We start from the raw sequence: 21,818 nt of genomic DNA, 5'->3' as shown, positions 1-21,818 counted from the left end.
TGTATAAAATCGTGATATTTTAATAATATATTACTAATTTCAGATTTTCTATGTCATTCACAAAATACAGAACGATTTGTACATTTTGTCAGTCAATCATGCTATCAGTAATCGAAAAAAATCGACCTTCTTATATTGCTAATAGAATAAACTCATGTAAACGAATTTGTAAATAAATATAGGTATATGAAAAAATTATGTTAATATTAAAATATTTTCTATGAATTTATATTTTTAAGTTTTAACTGTTAATTAATATTTCTCATTTAGCAAACAATATACTAAACAATGTAAAAATATATGTAATAAGCAGTTTTTCACATGTTACTTAAAATTAACAACAACATTCCAAAGGAATAACACTAAAATAATCATTATAGCGCGATGTATAGTAAATGTTTTAGCTTAAATTTAAATATTCGTAGTGTAACAAAAAAAAAGTATACGAAATTATACACCGATGGAAACCTTATAAAATTTGAGTTATTTTGATGCCCATTACATATACTATGAATTGAGTATACAGAGATTGTCAGATAGGGATGAAATTGGGTTTAAACAAATTAGAATAAACATTGAACTGGACTGAATTTTAAAAAACGAGAAAAACCATTTCGGTGAAATTACATGATGTTTATGATCAAGAAATTTCATCTATGTATTTGAATAAATTCTATGAAAAAATTAAAAAAACTAAAATTTTGTCTAAAATTTTTAAAATTTTTTAATTAAAAATTTTTTTTTTTAAATTTCTTTTAACCAATTGAATGCGTCTCTCAAAGACGTTTCATATGATACCAAATTTACATATACGTCCTTTGGAAGAAATATGGAAAAAATGTAAAAAACCTCAAAAAAGGACCTTTTTATCCTTTGATCCAGCTCGCCAAATATTGACCCCAGGACGAAAAAAATTCAAAACGTAGTCTTAGAATGAATCAAATTTTCATTTTAGGTGGGAACATCCGCAACTTAAATTTTGGGGCCACCCTAATATACATACATACAAATCTTTTCTCTTCATTTCATACTTTCCTATTCTTTATATTCACAATGTACTCTAATCTTGGTCCTACCATTTCAAATAACTACTTACTAAAAAAAAGATTAAATAACGCAAATCTATATCTTAATGTTGGTCACATTAACATGCAAATTATTAATCCTGGACACTGTATGTCTAAATTATTTGAATTGAAAACAGTTCTCAAAGGTCAGTTCATAGATATATTAGGCATAACAGAATCTTGGCTAAAGCCATTTATATTAGACAATGCTTTAAACATACCTGGTTATTATATTATTAGAAACGATCGTATTGATTCAAGAGGTGGTGGACTAATGCTATATATTAAAAATGGCATTAAAACGAAAATAATACTGAGTAGGTCTGTACACCAACAATATGAAATTTTATTAATCGAAGTTGTCCTTAAAAATAACACATTATACATATGTTTAGTGTATTTACCTCATGGTAATATTAAATTACTTGATGAATTTGTGTTTGAATATTGTAGCCCATATAAAATCGTTATCCTGATTGGTGACTTTAATTGGAACATTTTTCAACAAGAAAAAGCCATAGAACTTAGGACTATATGTAATATGAACAATATTTCATATATCCATAACTCATGTCCTACTCACCATGATATTCGCACCGACTCTTTCTCATTGATTGATTTTTTTATGTTGTCATCCCACATGATAAATAATCTACTTGTCTCTGATCAATTCTATTGCCCAGCTTTTTCCCATCATGCTTTTATTTTTATCAGTTTGGATTTCTCCATTAAGCCCATTGATGAATTCATAAAATTGAGAGACCTCAGATCCATTAACCATCTTCAACTGGAAAGTATGGTTCATGAAACTGATTTTTCAAATATTTACACCACAAATAACACAAATTCACAGCTAAACTTAATACAATCATTTCTAAAAAATTTTTTTGAAACCTGTGTCCCTTTAGTTAAAAAACGCATTAATAACGCTGGTAGAATAAATCATTTAAGAAGAGATAAGTATGTTATGGATGCCATACAATTACGAAATATGGCACACAGAGCATACGTCGAAAACAGATGTGATACTACTTGGAAAAAATATTGTTATTTAAGAAACAAAGTGAAATCTACTATTAGGAGACGAAGAAGAGAATTTGATGAGGCCAGATTTAAAGACATTGACTCAAAGAAACTCTGGAGACTGTTAAAGGAGGATGAGACTGTTGAAAGTAAATTGAGCCCTGTAGCATGTGAACCTAACGATCTAAATAACTTTTTTATATCAGCAACAAATTCACTTTTTCATGTATTAACTACAATGATTTACATAAATCTATATTCTCCATTAAATCAAACTCACTGTATATCACTTTATTGAGCCTCATTTACTTCATTTTTTCAACACCATATTAACAACGTGCAATTTTCCTTCACTATGGAAAACTGCAAGAATAGTACCGGTTTGTAAAAACAATTCAACAAAAGAGGATGTTGAAAACTATCGCCCTATTTCAATTTTGCCATGCTTATCCAAAGCCTTAGAGAATATACTAAGAGATCAAATAACGAACTATTTACATGAGAAAAACTTTATAAGTGGGTGCCACTCTGGATTTAGACGAGGCTTTAGCACAACTACTCTCCTAACATCACTAACAGATAATATTAGGCTTGGTTTTAATAATCGGGAATGTTCAGTATTAGTATCATTGGACCTCTCCAAAGCCTTTGATACTATTGATCACAATATTCTTTTGCAGAAATTACATACACTATTTTTATTTTCCTCCTCTGCATGTAAGCTTATCCATTCTTATTTATTCGAAAGAAGTCAATATGTAGATTGCAATGGAATTTTAAGTAATACTAAAAGAATTATTAGTGGTGTGCCACAGGGTTCAATTTTGAGTCCCACACTCTTCATGATGTTTTTTAATGATTTTACCAAAATATTAACTATACCTGAATCACAAATTTTCATTTATGCTGATGATATTTATTTTTTGATTAAACATGATAAAAGTTTTATGGATGTAATGCAAGCAAATCTCGATTTCAACTTAAATAGGGCTCAGGGTTGGTTCAATAACAACAACGTGAATTTGGAGAAATCTAAAGCTATGGGTTTTAATAGCTTTGATGACTGTGTGAATATTAGAATACATGGGCATGATATTGAGACCGTAACTAGCATGAAATGTTTAGGCTTTATATTAGATAATATTTACGTTTTGATAAACACATAAACAGTGTTTTCCCTAAAATTTCTTTTACTTTAAAAAGATTATATAATATTGGTAGGTATCTACCCACTAATATAAGAGAAACATTAGCCAAATCAATTTTAATGCCGCACATATTGTACTGTTTGGAAGTAATTGATGGTTGTTCGGTGAATGAACACTTAAGGCTGAGAAGGATAGCACGTCGTATCATAAGATATGTCTATAAATTACGTATTTATGACCATACTACTTTCTATGAAAACAGATTTTATGGCTGTGGATTTCTAAAATTTATGGAATTAAGATCATTATTACTATTTTACACGACTATTAAGTATAGATGCCCTCCATACTTATATCAATTGTTTAAGTTTTCCACAAACTCTAGAAACCCACAGATTACACTCCCAAGAATTACATGTGCCACATTTGAAAAATCGTTTGAAGTTAGAATTGGAAGAATTTGGAACAAACTCCCATTGCGGCTCAGGGTATTTAAATTTTCTCCGAATCATTTTAAAAAAGTCCTTCTTATACATATTGTTGAAAGTGCTGATGAATAACAAAAGTGACCTAGCATTACATTACCATTAAACCATGTAACTGATTTTCTTACTTTCTTCCTTCACTTTTCTTTCCTTTTTTTACTTTCTTTTCCTTAAAAATTCTCTAATCTACATTGAGTATAATCATCAATTGTTAGTCTAAGCGATCATATATAGCCAACTTATGGGCTCGATTGTAAACTGTGAATTATTATATTATAAATAAATATATATAAATAAAAAAAAAAAATAAAAAAAAAGTAAGTTATTAAAAGAGACATTATTAAAAAGACATTGTAGATTTGTAAGCGAAGTTTTTGCTGGGTTATTAACAATGCTCCGCTATATTGGGAATTTCGGCCACTGTACGTGGGGAGTTTTCTATAAAACTCAGTTTTTGGAACACATTTTTCCCGCATTAGGAATTTTGGTATTTGAAAATAAAAAGTGTTAATAATTATAATTCCATTGCTTTAAGGACACTATTTCCAAATTTTGTTGTAATATCTTTAACGGTTAAAATTTTATATTTTTGTTCATGGAAAATCCCAAAATTCAAATTTTTTAGATTCTAAGGCAAATGTAGTCCGAAAAATTCATAAAATTATTTCATTTCACTAAACTGTTAAACTTCAAGTCATTGCTCCCTTTTGAACAATTTTAACGTTTTTTTACATATTCCATGCAAAATGTGTTTTTGAAAAAACGTAAAAAATACGGCCATTTTTACATGTACCAGCTATGTATATATATGTATATATATTTTTTGTAGATCTTCTCTAAGACTATATATATTTTAAATATGAGCTCATTCGGATCATAAATAGATTTTTTGTGATTAAAAATTGTGAGACCCAAGGTGGCGTGTAATTTTGCTAATTATGCGTAAAGAGCTTCCCAGTTGGCTAGAGAGTCATATAGACACAAATCACACGACCTAATTTCATGGTGATCGGTTCATAATTAGATTTGTAATCCAGTTATTGAGCAAAAAATGTGAAAAATTGGTAAAAATGGTAATTTTTGCGATGTTTAAGGCACTGGATGCACTTTTTCGGGTAGGTATTTGCTTCAGCCACAAAAGAGATATTCCGTACGGTATACGAGATATAACCGTGCTAAAATATAGAAAAAGTGATAATAATCCACCTTGAGGAAAAAAAATTCCTATGGCCATTAAATTATTACGGCAGCCAACTTGACAAAACTAATGATGCAGAAGTTCTTATTTTTGAGGCTACTTTCACGTGCAATTGTCAGAATTGAGTCCCAAAGCAATGAACTCACAAATGTTGTACTGTGTAATTATAAATGTATTATTTAAAAATGAATTAAATAAACTGTATAATTTTAATTATTTAAAATTTTTTATTTGCATTATTAATAAATATGTTTAGAATTAATAAAATGGTTTAATGTTAATAAAATGGTTTCTACAAAAAAGTCTGATGACAAAGTGGGTATATTGACGACCGGGTTATGGATAGTGTCCACTATACTGTTATCAACGACAATTTGGAGGATACAGTATCTAACTGTCATCAAAGAAAACATGAGAGAGAAGTCGAGACGTTGTCTTGATGACATGGCCAACTGGGTTTATTTAAACTTTGGTATCTTTGGTGACCCCCACTGAAATTTTCCGGCAAAAATTTTCGTAGAATATTTGAATCCTTAATTGTCCTTTTTGAAAGGACTTTTTTCGATTTCCTCAAAAAAGGTTCCCAAAATAGAGGAGCTAGAGGGTTAAGATCTTCCACAGAAATTATCCACATAAACAACAACATTTTTTCAGTTAGTATAAGCTCCCTTCGATAAAAAATGAAAACTTTGACCCACTGTAAAAAAAATAAGACCAGCTGGACTATAAGTTTATTCTAAAAATATGATCTACTCAACATTCCCTTTCAGAATTATAGGGTCACTATTCTGTACCAATCAAAAAGTCTCTATTTGTTGGACAGTGTTATTACAATTATATAATTGAAATTATATATGAATTACAACTTACCTTAACAAATGGGGCATTCCAATGCTTTCTTCAGAATCATCGACGCTAACAGACTCTTCACTTGCAGAATAGACAACAGGAGAAGTATTACTAATTTGAAAATTCATTACCCGATTACTTGATGTTATTGGCATCATCCGAATGCTGTGGTTGCTGCATTCACTCGAAGTGCGATTTCTTGTAGGTAAACTGTCGCACCTATCCCTACTAAAATTATGAGCTGAAATATTTGAGAATAAATTTATAATTGTATTCATAATATAATTATAAAATACGTATATAATTCATACACAAATTTGAAAGTAAATTTTAATTAGGCTTAAGTTCATTTTTTATTATAATTTATTTGTAATAATTCAAAGAATATCACTGAATACTAAAATTTTTAGACAATTGGAATGCATTTTCTACCCTGCCAAGAGCGTCACCAACAATCTTCTATTGTAAATATCATCTATTTAACTTACTATTATTAGGAATTAGAATATGGGAAGCCAAATTCATAAATTCAATTTTGCAAACATTTTTAAAATTACATACACAGTAGAAAATAGTATTTGAACCTTGACGCCAGGGATGGTAAAATTATTATGTATGATACATCCGAGACTCATTTGATACTCTCAAAATATTTTCAGTGTTTTATAAACAAAAATATTGTATTTATAATAGTTGTGTTATTTCTTATGTATTAAATGTCTGTACATTTCAGCTACATTTTCGGTGTCTGCTTTAAAGTTAATTCTCTGTGTTGTTGGTATATTAATTACACTTACAACACCAAAAAAAATTACGAGATCCGACCAATAAATTTTGATAGAGGAGACAAAAAAAAAGACACGTGTATCGGCGTTTTGAAAGTTTACATCTGAGTATCATTTGAGGGGGGCTTAAAGTTTCCCAACTCTGGCACATTCTTATTGTTAATCGTCATAAGAAACCATGTTATCCTTACATTTTAGGTATAAAATGTGTTCAGCAAAGTTATGTTAAATTTTACGGAAAATATTTTTGTATAATATGTTAACCCTCTAAATCCTCAAGACATGGGTCTTTTTTGTCCTTCTTTTAAAAATGAGCAATAAACACCATTACAACAGGGATTTAAGGGGTTAAAATGTTCCGCAAAAATATTATACGTGAAATTTTACTATAAGTCCCTGAATACATCAAAACGGAAAATTCAACTAGAAAGTCAGAAAAAAGACAATTTTGGAAAAAATTTGATTTTGTTGTATAGTGTTATTTGTAACATTTCTAACATATAACGACGTTTATAGTTATTTTCTGTGTTTAATACTGATACATTTTCAAAGTTTGGATAGTGATTAAATTTTGCACAATGAGAAAATAATGCAGTTTTTTGTGAATTATTGTCTCCGTATTTTTGGTCAGATTTATGTCCAGCTATTCTTGTTTTTAGTTTATTTTTCGTTGTACCTACATAAACATTATTACAATTTTCTGTATCATTTCCATCACAAGGTATTTTGTATACTATATTCGACATATCCCATTTTAGCATTTTATCTTTTGTCCTACTGAATAATTTATTTAATGTATTATACATTTTATATGCAATTCTATATTTGATCGTATCGAATATTTTTGATTTTTCTAATCTTTCTGAAATTTCTGGTACATAAGTTAAAGATTTGTAAATTTTTGGCTCTAATCTGTTATTTGTATTATTAATATTTTTATCTTTGTATTGTCCTATTAATTTATTAATTAGAGGAAGTGGAAAATTATTGTCACTTAATATATTTTTAATCTTTTCTTTATTCCTTTTGTGAAATTCTTTGTCACTTATCGTTAATATTCTATTTATTAAAATTTTAGCTGTATTTATAATGATTCGTTTATTGTGTTTTGAATAGTAGTTAATGATTCTTCCAGAAGCCGTAGGTCTTTGATACCAATCCATTACTAAATTATTGTTCTTCCTAATCAATAAGGTATCTAAATATGGAAGTTTTGAATCACACTCTTTCTCTATTGTAAATTTAATATATTGGTTGAAATCATTTAAAGTTATTAACATGTCGTCAATTGCATTTTCAGAAATAACACAAAACAAATCATCTACATACTTTGTCATTATTTTTGGTTTTATACTTAATTTTTCAATAAAGGTGTCTAGTAACTTCTCCATATCTGCTACAATTGGAGAAGCAGGAGATCCCATTGGAAGTCCTTTCTGTTGTATATAAACATTATTATTATATTGGAAATATCTATTGTCTTCTATACAAAATTTAAGTATACGTAAAAACAGCAATTTTTCAATTTTAGTGGTCTTCTATGGTATTCCATTTTTCTTCTATTATATTGTTACGTTTTAACCTATTCAAAACGTTTGGTTTATTTCCTTTAAATAAACCGGATACTTTTGATTGCAAATAAAAGCCGTTTAGTAGTTTGAAAATTGTAACAACTCTTTATTTCTTTAAAATGTACAACAACAACAGAATTAAATAGCCACTCAATGTTTTTTATACACGTTTATAAATTCTCAGAAATACATACACAATTTATAATGTACACGAATTTACTTGAAAAACACAACACACTTTAAGGCACTGCCATCTGCACTCTAGATTTATCTTTAACTGTCTAGAGGTTTCTAATACATACGCCATCTGTGGTGTACTTTCTACAATGTTCTTTAACTGAATATTCGAAATCGAATACAGCGTTGCCAACCTACGATCAAATCAACTGAAAGCTTTTATTTAACAATGCCCACAGATATGTTACAGTTTTACAGCACTGTTATCTGAAAACATTATGCTACTTTTAAATCAGCCGTTAAAATCGTTATATTTGAATTCAAGTACAATTTCGTAACACTGCCCCCCGCTTAAGCCTGTTCGTCCCGAATAGGCATAGATTCACTTCTCCCATAGGCGGCTAGACGTTTCAGATGTTCAACTTTAATTCCCGATATCGGTCTTCCACATTTCCGTATTCTATAAACCATGTTGTCCAATTTCTTAACCACCCAATGTGTTCCTTTGCAGTGATTCCTTAATTTGGATGACAAACCCTTATTACGTTGTGAGCTATATATGGTTTTCATTTGGTCATTTATCATTTTAATTCGGCTCCGAACGAGTTCATGCATTTCTTTTTCTGCTGAAGCACCTTCACCCATCTTGGAACCCGGCCTGATGATCATTTCTCTGCGGGACATACCTATCATTCCAACAGGAACCATTCTGTCGTTGCACTGTTCAACGAGGGACTCCATTGTTACATGGCCACTTCTCACATCCGCTGGTTCTAATACCAACAAACCATTATCTATACAATCCTCCACTTCCTCACGGGCCCATACCAAATCCTCTGACTGCGGTGGCAACCTTTTGTGCTCAACAAAAACTAACTTTCTTACTCGAGACTTGCTCTCATATCCGACGTCAAGGGGTATTTAAACATTTCTCCAATTCATGACTTTTTGTCCCATATCCAAAGTACTGCTGTGACTGATTATGAAGTCTGCACCAATGATTACTTCGTCCACAATATCAGCCACAACAAAGACATGATTTACGCTAATACCACCAATAGTTAGTTTCACATTAACTTTACCATGGACAGCTGCAGGCTCTCCAGTAGCGGTGCGTAGACTTACATTGCAAATTGGTTTCATCGATTTCTTTACTAAATCTGTTCTGATGATAGACTGCGACGCTCCCGTGTCCATAGTAAGGATGTGCTTCCGACCGTTGATGTACCCACTAGCAGTAAGATTGTATTTTCCTGCTGCAGTACTGATATGGAGATGGTAGGGCCATCAGGTGTGGGTTTCAGATCCTGTCCCTCAGTGCTAGCTCACTTTAAAGGTGGCTCCTGTAATACTTGATGATTCGCCAGATGGTTATTTCTTGATGGTGAAACATATCTGATTCGCTTTCTTGGTGCTCTGCAGTTTCGCTGAATGTGACCCATTTTTCCACAGTTATAACATTTAACTTTGGCTTTAGTTTGTCTCTTACTTAAAGCCTTTAAAACTGACTCTTTTAATTCCTTTAATTCGTTGACCATACTTCTATCATTTTCAGCGACAACCTCGATTTTCCGCACATTACACACCTGGGGCTTTGAAATTATCTTTGCAGTTTCTTGTACCAGCGCGAATGAGACGGTTTCAAAGAATGAAGACTTTGGTGTGGCACATACCGCATATTTTATCTCTGGATCGCGAATACCATTCACAAATGCCTCTATCTTCAAATGCTCCAAAATCGGATGGTTCTCCCCTGGATAAATAAGCTGTAGCAAACGCTCGATTTCCATCGCAAAATCTTGTAGCGTCTCATTGGCATTCTGCACTCTACCACGCAATTCCATTCGGTATAATTCTTTTTTATGTTCGCCACCGTACTTACGTTTTAGCGCCTCCATTATGTCATCATAACAATTTCTGTTGCTTGCTGGCTCGCTTTCAAGGACTACTGCTGCATTCCCTTTTAAGGCCAATATCAATTCTATAGCTTTTTCTTCATTGTTCCACATGTTTCTAATGGCAACTGTATCAAACTGGAACTTGAACACATTAAATGGTGTGGTGCCATCAAAACTAGGAGCCTTTATTCTACTCGATGTTTCTGAAATAATTCGCACCGGTCGTCTAGGCATTGAAGATTATTAATTTTCATTTCCAGATCGAGAAATTTATTATCAACATCTTGGGATTGTTTTTCTAGGTCGCTCTCTAATTCAGACACCTTTTTGTCAACGACATCCACTCTGCTGTTAATAACCTCAGACATTTCCTGAATTTTCTTGTCTGTGACTCTAGATGATTCTTGAAATTTCGTTTCCATTTCAGCTAGGAGTTTCTCGTTGTTGACTTGAACTTCAGCTAATAATCTTTCATTGTTGACTCTAGAAGTTTCTTGAAGTTCAGTTTTAACCTTCGCAAGCTGTTTCGAATTTTCGTTCATTTTCGCTTCAAGGTTCTCGTTGTTTACTTTAGAAGTTTCTTGAACTTCTTTAACTTCAGACAGAAGTTTCTCGTTGGCTGTTTCCATTTTTTCCATCATAGCCGCGAACATTGTGCTTAAATCTAAGCTGCTTGTTGTTGAACGTGTAGAAACTTCCATTTCTTCCTTATACTCGAATTCGTAAGCACCGATGTCAATATCACGGCGCTTAAATTCATCTATGAGCCTCTTCTGCAATTCCGCCTTATTACCTGCTGTTGGTAACTCCAACTTACTCAGTTCTTTCTTGAGTTGTTCAACTTTTAGTTCCTCAAAACTTCATGCTTATTATTTTGCAATCCCACTTCTGACACCAATTGTTACGTTTTAACCTATTCAAAACGTTTGGTTTATTTCCTTTAAATAAACCGGATACTTTTGATTGCAAATAAAAGCCGTTTAGTAGTTTGAAAATTGTAACAACTCTTTATTTCTTTAAAATGTACAACAACAACAGAATAAATAGCCACTCAATGTTTTTTATACACGTTTATAAATTCTCAGAAATACAGACACAATTTATAATGTACACGAATTTACTTGAAAAACACAACACACATTAATGCACTTAGTTGATGTGTATTCGAAAAGCGTCTCTGATAAACTCACTAACGACTGCAACCTCTGCTACTATTTATAACACTGCCATCAGCACTCTAGATTTCTCTTTAACTGTCTAGAGGTTTCTAATACATACGCCATCTGTGGTGTACTTTCTACAATGTTCTTTAACTGAATATTCGAAATCGAATACAGCGTTGCCAACCTACGATCAAATCAACTGAAAGCTTTTATTTAACAATGCCCACAGATATGTTACAGTTTTACAGCACTGTTATCTGAAAACATTATGCTACTTTTAAATCAGCCGTTAAAATCGTTATATTTGAATTCAAGTACAATTCGCGTAACACTGCCCCCCGCTTAAGCCTGTTCGTCCCGAATAGGCATAGATTCACTTCTCCCATAGGCGGCTAGACGTTTCAGATGTTCAACTTTAATTCCCGATATCGGTCTTCCACATTTCCGTATTCTATAAACCATGTCGTCCAATTTCTTAACCACACTATGTGTTCCTTTGCAGTGATTCCTTAATTTGGATGACAAATCCTTATTACATTGTGAGCTATGTCTGGTCTTCATTTGGTCATTTATCATTTTAATTCGGCTCCGAACGAGTTCATGCATTTCTTTTTCTGCAGAAGCACCTTCACCCATCTTGGAACCCGGCCTGATGATCTTTTCTCTGCGGGACATACCTATCACTCCAACAGGAACCATTCTGTCGTTGCACTGTTCAACGAGGGACTCCATTGTTACATGGCCACTTCTCACATCCGCTGGTTCTAATACCAACAAACCATTGTCTATACAATCCTCCACTTCCTCACGGGCCCATACCAAATCCTCTGACTGCGGTGGCAACCTTTTGTGCTCAACAAAAACTAACTTTCTTACTCGAGACTTGCTCTCATATCCGACGTCAAGGGGTATTTTAACATTTCTCCAATTCATGACTTTTTGTCCCATATCCAAGGTAATGCTGTGACTGATCATGAAGTCTGCACCAATGATTACTTCGTCCACAATATCAGCCACAACAAAGACATGATTTACGCTAATAATACCAATAGTTAGTTTCGCATTAACTTTACCATGGACAGCGGCAGGCTCTTCAGTAGCGGTGCGTAGACTTACATTGCAAATTGGTTCCATCGATTTCTTTACTAAATCTGTTCTGATGATAGACTGCGACGCTCCCGTGTCCATAGTAAGGATGTGCTTCCGACCGTTGATGTACCCACTAGCAGTAAGATTGTTATTTTCCTGCTGCAGTACTGATATGGAGATGGTAGGGCCATCAGGTGTGGGTGTCAGATCCTGTCCCTCAGTGCTAGCTCGCTTTAAAGGTGGCTCCTGTAATACTTTATGATTCGCCAGCTGGTTATTTCTTGATGGTGAAACATATCTGATTCGCTTTCTTGGTGCTCTGCAGTTTCGCTGAATGTGACCCATTTTTCCACAGTTATAACATTTAAATTTGGCTTTAGTTTGTCTCTTACTTAAAGCCTTTAAAACTGACTCTTTTAATTCCTTTAATTCGTTGACCATACTTCTATCATTTTCAGCGACAACCTCGATTTTCCGCACATTACACACCTGGGGCTTTGAAATTATCTTTGCAGTTTCTTGTACCAGCGCGAATGAGACGGTTTCAAAGAATGAAGACTTTGGTGTGGCACATACCGCATATTTTATCTCTGGATCGCGAATACCATTCACAAATGCCTCTATCTTCAAATGCTCCAAAATCGGATGGTTCTCCCCTGGATAAATAAGCTGTAGCAAACGCTCGATTTCCATCGCAAAATCTTGTAGCGTCTCATTGGCATTCTGCACTCTACCACGCAATTCCATTCGGTATAATTCTTTTTTATGTTCGCCACCGTACTTACGTTTTAGCGCCTCCATTATGTCATCAAAACAATTTCTGTTGCTTGCTGGCACGCTTTCAAGAACTACTGCTGCATTCCCTTTTAAGGCCAATATCAATTCTATAGCTTTTTCTTCATTGTTCCACATGTTTCTAATGGCAACTGTATCAAACTGGAACTTGAACACATTAAATGGTGTGGTGCCATCAAAACTAGTAGCCTTTATTCTACTCGATGTTTCTGAAATAATTCGCACCGGTCCGTCTTGGCATTGAAGATTATTAATTTTCATTTTCAGATCGAGAACTTTATTATCAACATCTTGGGATTGTTTTTCTAGGTCGCTCTCTAATTCAGACACCTTTTTGTCAACGACATCCACTCTGCTGTTAATAACCTCAGACATTTCCTGAATTTTCTTGTCTGTGACTCTAGATGATTCTTGAAATTTCGTTTCCATTTCAGCTAGGAGTTTCTCGTTGTTGACTTGAACTTCAGCTAATAATCTTTCATTGTTGACTCTAGAAGTTTCTTGAAGTTCAGTTTTAACCTTCGCAAGCTGTTTCGAATTTTCGTTCATTTTCGCTTCCAGGTTCTCGTTGTTTACTTTAGAAGTTTCTTGAACTTCTTTAACTTCAGACAGTAGTTTCTCGTTGGCTGTTTCCATTTTTTCCATCATAGCCGCGAACATTGTGCTTAAATCTAAGCTATTTGTTGTTGAACGTGTAGAAACTTCCATTTCTTCCTTATACTCGAATTCGTAAGCACCGATGTCAATATCACGGCGCTTAAATTCATCTATGAGCCTCTTCTGCAATTCCGCCTTATTACCTGCTGTTGGTAACTCCAACTTACTCAGTTCTTTCTTGAGTTGTTCAACTTTTAGTTCCTCAAAACTTCATGCTTATTATTTTGCAATCCCACTTCTGACACCAATTGTTACGTTTTAACCTATTCAAAACGTTTGGTATATTTCCTTTAAATAAACCGGATACTTTTGATTGCAAATAAAAGCCGTTTAGTAGTTTGAAAATTGTAACAACTCTTTATTTCTTTAAAATGTACAACAACAACAGAATTAAATAGACACTCAATGTTTTTTATACACGTTTATAAATTCTCAGAAATACAGACACAATTTATAATGTACTCGAATTTACTTGAAAAACACAACACACTTTAAGGCACTTAGTTGATGTTTATTCGAAAAGCGTCTCTGATAAACTCACTAACGACTGCAACCTCTGCTACTATTTATAACACTGCCATCTGCACTCTAGATTTCTCTTTAACTGTCTAGAGGTTTCTAATACATACGCCATCTGTGGTGTACTTTCTACAATGTTCTTTAACTGAATATTCGAAATCGAATACAGCGTTGCCAACCTACGATCAAATCAACTGAAAGCTTTTATTTAACAATGCCCACAGATATGTTACAGTTTTATAGCACTGTTATCTGAAAACATTATGCTACTTTTAAATCAGCCTTTAAAATCGTTATATTTGAATTCAAGTACAATTTCGTAACAATATTTATTGCTCAACCGGTATACTTGGGAATAATGATACTACATCAAATGAAATTAGTTTTTCCTGATCCTGTATATATTGGTTCTTTTTTCTTTCCTTAAATTGTAGTGAGTCTTTTACATTATATTTTGAATTTTCCGTTATCTTTTTTAAAATGTTCGTAATATATTTACATAGTTCATAAGAAGGGGAATTAATAAAAGAACAAATAATATTATATTCATTTAAAAACTAATTTTAATATTTTTTGATTGTATGTTTAAAAATGTTCATATATGTACATACTTTTTCATATGACAAATATTTTGAAATAACAAAAACAACATTTTTTTCCTGAAGATGCTATACATTGATGTTGCCAAATATTGAAATAAAAATTAAATCTATATATGGGGCATTTCACGTCAAGTGAACCAAGGGAAAGGCTAATGTGTCTAGTTTCTTTTCGTAAGTTTAATTTTTAAATTTAAAAACCTCTTAAAAATCTTTGTCTTGAGTTACAAAACATTTATTTTGATAGATATCCCACTCGCATCCCACTAAGCGACCAAATAGGTTTTAAAGGAAAAGACCTAAGCTTTCTTTTGAGAAAAAAAATTTAATAAAAAAAGAGTCCATTTTGGAAAAAAAAAAGTCAAAAAGGTTTTTGATTTTTCAAAAAAAAGTAAAAAATTGTATGTCTTGAGTTACAAAACATTTTTTTTATAGATATCCCACTCGCATCCCACTAAGCGACAAAAAGGGTGTTAAAGGAAAACACATAAGCTTTCTTCTGAGCAAAAAAAAAATTTAAAAATGGGTCCATTTTTTTAAAAAAAGTCAACAAAGTTTTTGATTTTGCAAAAAAATTCAAAAATTTTAAATCTTGAGTTACAAAATATTCTTTTTGATAGATATCCCACTCGCATCCCACTAAGCGACCATATAGGTCGCTTAGGAAAAGACCTAAGCATTCTTAAAAAAAAATAAAAAAAAAAATAAAAAGGGCTCATTTTGAAAAAATAGTCAAAAATATTTTTGATTTAAAAAAAAAAAAATCAAAAATATTTTATTAAATTTTTTTAATTTTTTTTTCGAAAGATTGCATAAATAGCTATCTAAACTATTTGGGACACATTTTGCTAAGAACAATAGGTAATAAGTTATATGGATAAAAAAAACACCTGTTTGGCCAAAATGTCAAATTTTTACCTCCTATAACTCAGAGAGTTCTTGACCGATCTTGTTGAAAAATCTATCCAATAGAACTAACATTGGTGCAAATTTCATCGCGATCGGAAGACATCGATTTCAAAAGTTGGTTCACTTGACGTGAAATGCCCCATATATAAAAGAGTAACGTCAGTCAGTAACGTTACTCTTTTATATATGGGGCATTTCACGTCAAGTGAACCAACTTTTGAAATCGAATGACTGACTGACTGATTCATCGTCGCACAGCCCAAACGGTTGAAGCTAGAATCACGAAATTTTAACTGTGGGTTCCTCCCTCCCCAAAACGATCCGATATGAAGGGATTTTTGGAAATTCGAACGTTTAGGGGGTAAAAAAGGGTAAAAACGGGTAAATTCGGTAACCTTATATCTTCAAAATTAATAAAGATACAAAAAAACTTAAAATAGCATGTTACTCCATTTAAAAAATAAGCTGACAGGTGTTTCGTACTTTTTGGAAATTCGAAACTTTTAGGGGAGAAAACGGGTAAAAACTGTATTTTGGTACTTTTTTTGCACCCCAATAAACATAGAAACAAATTTTAAATCGTTTTCTTTAATTAACAAAAAATAAAAAAATATAAGTTTGGTACTTTTTGGAAATTCGAACCCTTTGGGGATCAAAATTGTGTTTATTTTTGGTACTTTTTCATAAAATATGTTTTTCTATAATTTGACATAGACATACGAATATTTTATTATGAGCTCGCACCACGATACAGAAATTTATTTGAATTAAATTTTACCAAAGCAATGGGGATAAAAAAGGTACCAAAAAGGGGATAAAATCGGGAAAATACATTTTATTGAAATTATTAAGCCAATTTTGATCATTTTTTAACATTGGTTCCTGGATTCGTACAAAAATTAACTAACAGGGTGTTATTTGGAACTCGAGTGCCAAGGTATATATTGGGCCAAATCCGGGTAAACAGTTTGGTACTTTTTTTAAAACTTATTTTTTCTTGGGCACATTAACACAGATTTGAGACATGTCTGTAGCATAAACAATTTTGGCAAAATGGAATATTTTTAAAGTTCGAACTTGATTGTTTCAAGAAAGAAAAGGGAAATTGGTACTTTTCTCCTAATGGTACTTTTTTTAATATTTTAAATTATTTCACTTATCGACATTAAAGTTAGCTGATATGTATCTGAGTGAAGTTTGTGTTAGGAATAGGGTACAATATTTAGGTACCAAAATGTGAGAACTGAACTATAGGTACTTTTTTATTCATCTAATGGTACTTTTTGAATTTTATATGACAATGGACTTAGAAACATGAAATTAAGCATATATGGTCCTAAGTGAGTGTGAATTTTAGGGGTAGACTTTTTTGTACTTTTTCTTTAATCGAATGGTACTTTTTGTATTTTCTTCACCAATGAACCTAGAAACATGAAATAAAGCTTACATGGGCCAGAGTGGGTAGGAATCCACAAGTGTCTGCTTTTTGGTACTTTTTCTATATTATAATGGTACTTTTTGAATTTTCTATAATTTTCTATAATAATGGACATGAAATTCAGCGTATATGGTCCTATGTGAGTGAAAATTCAAGCGGATACTTCATGGTACTTTTTTTTATTATAATGGTACTTTTTTTTTAATTTTGTATAACAATTTACTTAGAAACATGAAATTAAGCATACTCGGTCCTAAGTCAGTGAGAATTGTAGGGGAGACTTTTTGGTACTTTTTCTTTATTCGAATGGTACTTTTTGTAATTTCTTCACCAATGAACCTAGAAACATGAAATAAAGCTTATATGGAGTGATTGGGAATCCACAAGTGCCTGATATTTGGTACTTTTTATATATTGTAGCGGTACTTTTTTGAATTTTCTGTAATAATGGACATAAAAATATGAAATTAATCGTATATGTTCTAAAGTGAGTGAGAATTCTAGGGGGAGACTTTTTGGTACTTTTTCTTTATTCTAATGGTACTTTTTTGACTTTTCTATAACAATGAACTTAGAAACATGATATTTAGCATATATGGTCCTAAGTGAGTGAGAATTCGACTTTTTGTAATTTCTTCACCAATTAACCTAAAACCATGAAATTAAGCTTATATGGGAGTGAGTGGGAAACCACAAGTGGGGGCTTTTTGGTACTTTTTGAATTTTCTGCAATAATGGACATAGAAATATGAAATTAGGCGTCTATGGTCCCAAGTGAGTGAAAATTCAAGGCCATACTTCTTGGTACTTTTTCTTTGTTCTCATAGGTACTTTTTTGAATTTACTATAATAACGAACCTAGAGTTTCCAAAAACCCGAAAAAATTCAAAACCGCGGTTTCGTTTTTTTTCGGTTTTGTGATAATTTTTAAATATTAATTGTTATAGAAATTTATACAAATTTAAAATTCAAACTTGACGGGTTATGGTTTAGTGAGTGCGAATTCAAAAGTGATAATTAATGGTACTCTTTGTTTATTGCAATGGTACTTTTTGAATATTTTATAATAATAAACCTAAAAATTTAAAATTAGGCACACAAGATTCTGAATGAATTTGAATTCACAAAAGGTGACTTTAGTGGTAACTTTCTTTTGCATTTTCTATAATAATGGATCCAGGAATATGAAATTAGACATTTACAATCAGATTCACAAAGGGAGACTTAATAGTACTATTTCACTCTTCTAATTGGGGTGGCGAAGAGCACCGGGTAAGCTAGTATTTTTATAAAAAAGACCTCTAGGTACTTTTTTATTCATCTAATGGTACTTTTTGAAATTTAATATGACAATGGACTTAGAAACATGAAATTAAGCATATATGGTCCTAAGTGAGTGTGAATTTTAGGGGTAGACTTTTTTGTACTTTTTCTTTAATCGAATGGTACTTTTTGTATTTTCTTCACCAATGAACCTAGAAACATGAAATAAAGCTTACATGGGCCAGAGTGGGTAGGAATCCACAAGTGTCTGCTTTTTGGTACTTTTTCTATATTATAATGGTACTTTTTGAATTTTCTATAATAATGGACCTAGAAACATGAAATTCAGCGTATATGGTCCTATGTGAGTGAAAATTCAAGCGGATACTTCATGGTACTTTTTTTATTATAATGGTACTTTTTTTTTAATTTTGTATAACAATTTACTTAGAAACATGAAATTAAGCATACTCGGTCCTAAGTCAGTGAGAATTGTAGGGGAGACTTTTTGGTACTTTTTCTTTATTCGAATGGTACTTTTTGTAATTTCTTCACCAATGGACCTAGAAACATGAAATAAAGCTTATATGGAGTGATTGGGAATCCACAAGTGAATGATATTTGGTACTTTTTATATATTGTAGCGGTACTTTTTTGAATTTTCTGTAATAATGGACATAAAAATATGAAATTAATCGTATATGTTCTAAAGTGAGTGAGAATTCTAGGGGGAGACTTTTTGGTACTTTTTCTTTATTCTAATGGTACTTTTTTGACTTTTCTATAACAATGAACTTAGAAACATGATATTTAGCATATATGGTCCTAAGTGAGTGAGAATTCGACTTTTTGTAATTTCTTCACCAATTAACCTAAAACCATGAAATTAAGCTTATATGGGAGTGAGTGGGAAACCACAAGTGGGGACTTTTTGGTACTTTTTGAATTTTCTGCAATAATGGACATAGAAATATGAAATTAGGCGTCTATGGTACCAAGTGAGTGAAAATTCAAGGCCATACTTCTTGGTACTTTTTCTTTGTTCTCAGACTTAATAGTACTATTTCACTCTTCTAATTGGGGTGGTGAAGAGCACCGGGTAAGCTAGTATTTTTATAAAAAAGACCTCACGCTTAAATAATTATTATATTAAAGTCATTATTAAACTGTTAATACTTAATTTGTATATTGAAATATTTAAATTTCTTAATTTTAAAATTCCAATTATATTTTGGTAATTCCGAAATATGCATCTATGCGATATCCGATAATAGTATTAAAGAGTGAAAAAATAATTAAAACTTGAACCTTGAAAGAAAACCAGGATCAGAATGAAAAAAGTTCTAACAGATATTGGTAAAACAAAAGAATTCGAACAACTCTTTCGAAGAGCACCGAACACTTCTATCAGAAAAGCTTCTAAAAAAAACTTCTATCAGTAAAGTTAAATGCTCTGATTATTTTGTGGGCAGAGCCAAAATAAATGCTGGGTTGAAGTTGTATAAGGTTCAGAAAGTTCCAGATCGCAATGCGGTAAAGAACTTATAAACAAAAGAACGAGCGAAAAAATTGAGCTCAAATTTTATTAAAAAATACACCTGGTGATGAAACTTATGTGTTTCACAACTTCTGGGTCATGATTTTAATGTGGCTGATGAACGAGGCAATGTTCAAGAACAATACCGGACAAAAAACACACAAAATTCCACAAGAATTTTCTTGGACCATATCGTCAAAAAGGTAACGGAAGCAACTATAAAATCTTTAATGGGAGGATGTCCGGAAAAAGTGGATAAATTTATAAATACCGAGTAATATGCCAATATTTTAATATGTAATGAATTTGTACAATAGTAAAATAAACTTACGTATTTTTGAGAATTTTTAAATTGAACGGTTTAAGTTTTATTTAACTTAATACAAGTATATGCTTTTTCTGTCTCACTCTTTATTTTAAAAATTTCTTTTGTTTTTGTAATACAATCAGAAGATGCTTGTATTTTTACCTCGATTGATATTAAATAAATACTAATTAACAAAATATTTCCTAATTTAAATATTAAAGGCCGTATTCATAAACAAATTTTAAATTTAAACAACGTTTTCAAATCAAATTTTGTATGGAAATTTTGCCTTAAAACATTGTTTAAATTTAAAATTTGTTTATGAACAAAGGGGTAAATATTTGTAATTACTTTTGTGTTCCTAAACATTAAAAGGGCATTAATGCCTGTTTTTTTATTGAATTATTAAATAAAAAAATATAATTAAATATAACTTTTTGTTAGGTTTGATTAATTTAATTTTAATACCAGTATAAATACCGATATATTAGTTTTATACCGGTATACCGATACCGTTACCAATGCCGAAATAATAATAAAATTAATACCGATACCGTTATTCGTTTCGGTAACCAACCTTGCTTTTTTTTAGTTCAGACCAAGATTTTTTTCACACGCATTTGAAGTTAGTGATTTTGGAACTCTGGCTAACAAGAAAAAATCATTAACAATTTGATAAAACAATGCCTATTTCTTTTTATTATCCCCTAAAGTTGTGGTATCTTACTATTTTTGGGGTCGGGGAATCCATTTTTGATATTTATTTTTACCTTAAACTCACGCTAGAGGGCGCTGCACAGTGGTGTAGAAAAAGAAAGAGGGAAATAAATCTGTAACTACTAAACGGTTGGTCCGATTTAAATTAAATTTGACATACGAAAAGAGGAAGTGTTGTTTTGAATTAGGATCTCATGATCCCACCAAGAGCGCGGGCAGGGGTTACCAAATTAGGCGACCTCGGTATGTTAAATTTTAATACAATACTATTTCTTCGTTTGCTCTCTGATTTAAAAGAAAAATACATGTATAGAATCTCCTCGTCGAGCACTACAAAAAAACTTGCATTAGGTATCAATTAACTCTTATACCTTAGACGATATTCACATTTCAAAATTAAATTTTCAAAATTTTTACCCATCCTACTCCAGTTTTTTGATAACAGCGGGTCCATATATTTCCGATTTTCGCTATTTTACTTTTATTGAACTTGAAACAAATGTGTATGTCAAATAAAAAAAAAGAATTGTTTAAAAATCGTTACTGAGTCCAAAGTTATATGCATTTGGATTTGAAAAATAGAAAAAAGGTAATTTTTTTTGTTTTTATTTTTCCATTTTCAGT

The 21,818-nt window shown here is 31.7% G+C and overlaps 1 protein-coding gene across 1 annotated transcript in view; it reads right to left on the bottom strand.

The window, feature by feature from the left end:
- Nucleotides 1–21,818, bottom strand: part of chico — a 431,529-nt gene that overhangs the window by 229,053 nt on the left and 180,658 nt on the right. The window contains exon 3 of the mRNA XM_065500717.1: nt 5,792–6,011. Coding sequence (XP_065356789.1) covers nt 5,792–6,011 — 220 coding nt within the window. The remainder of the gene's footprint in view (nt 1–5,791; nt 6,012–21,818) is intronic.

The sequence above is a fragment of the Calliphora vicina genome, chromosome 2, assembly GCF_958450345.1.
Source record: "Calliphora vicina chromosome 2, idCalVici1.1, whole genome shotgun sequence".
In the NCBI taxonomy this organism is placed as follows: Eukaryota; Metazoa; Arthropoda; class Insecta; order Diptera; family Calliphoridae; genus Calliphora; species Calliphora vicina.
The sequence above is the reverse complement of the archived record's forward strand: the minus strand, read 5'-3'. Positions and strand labels throughout refer to the sequence as shown.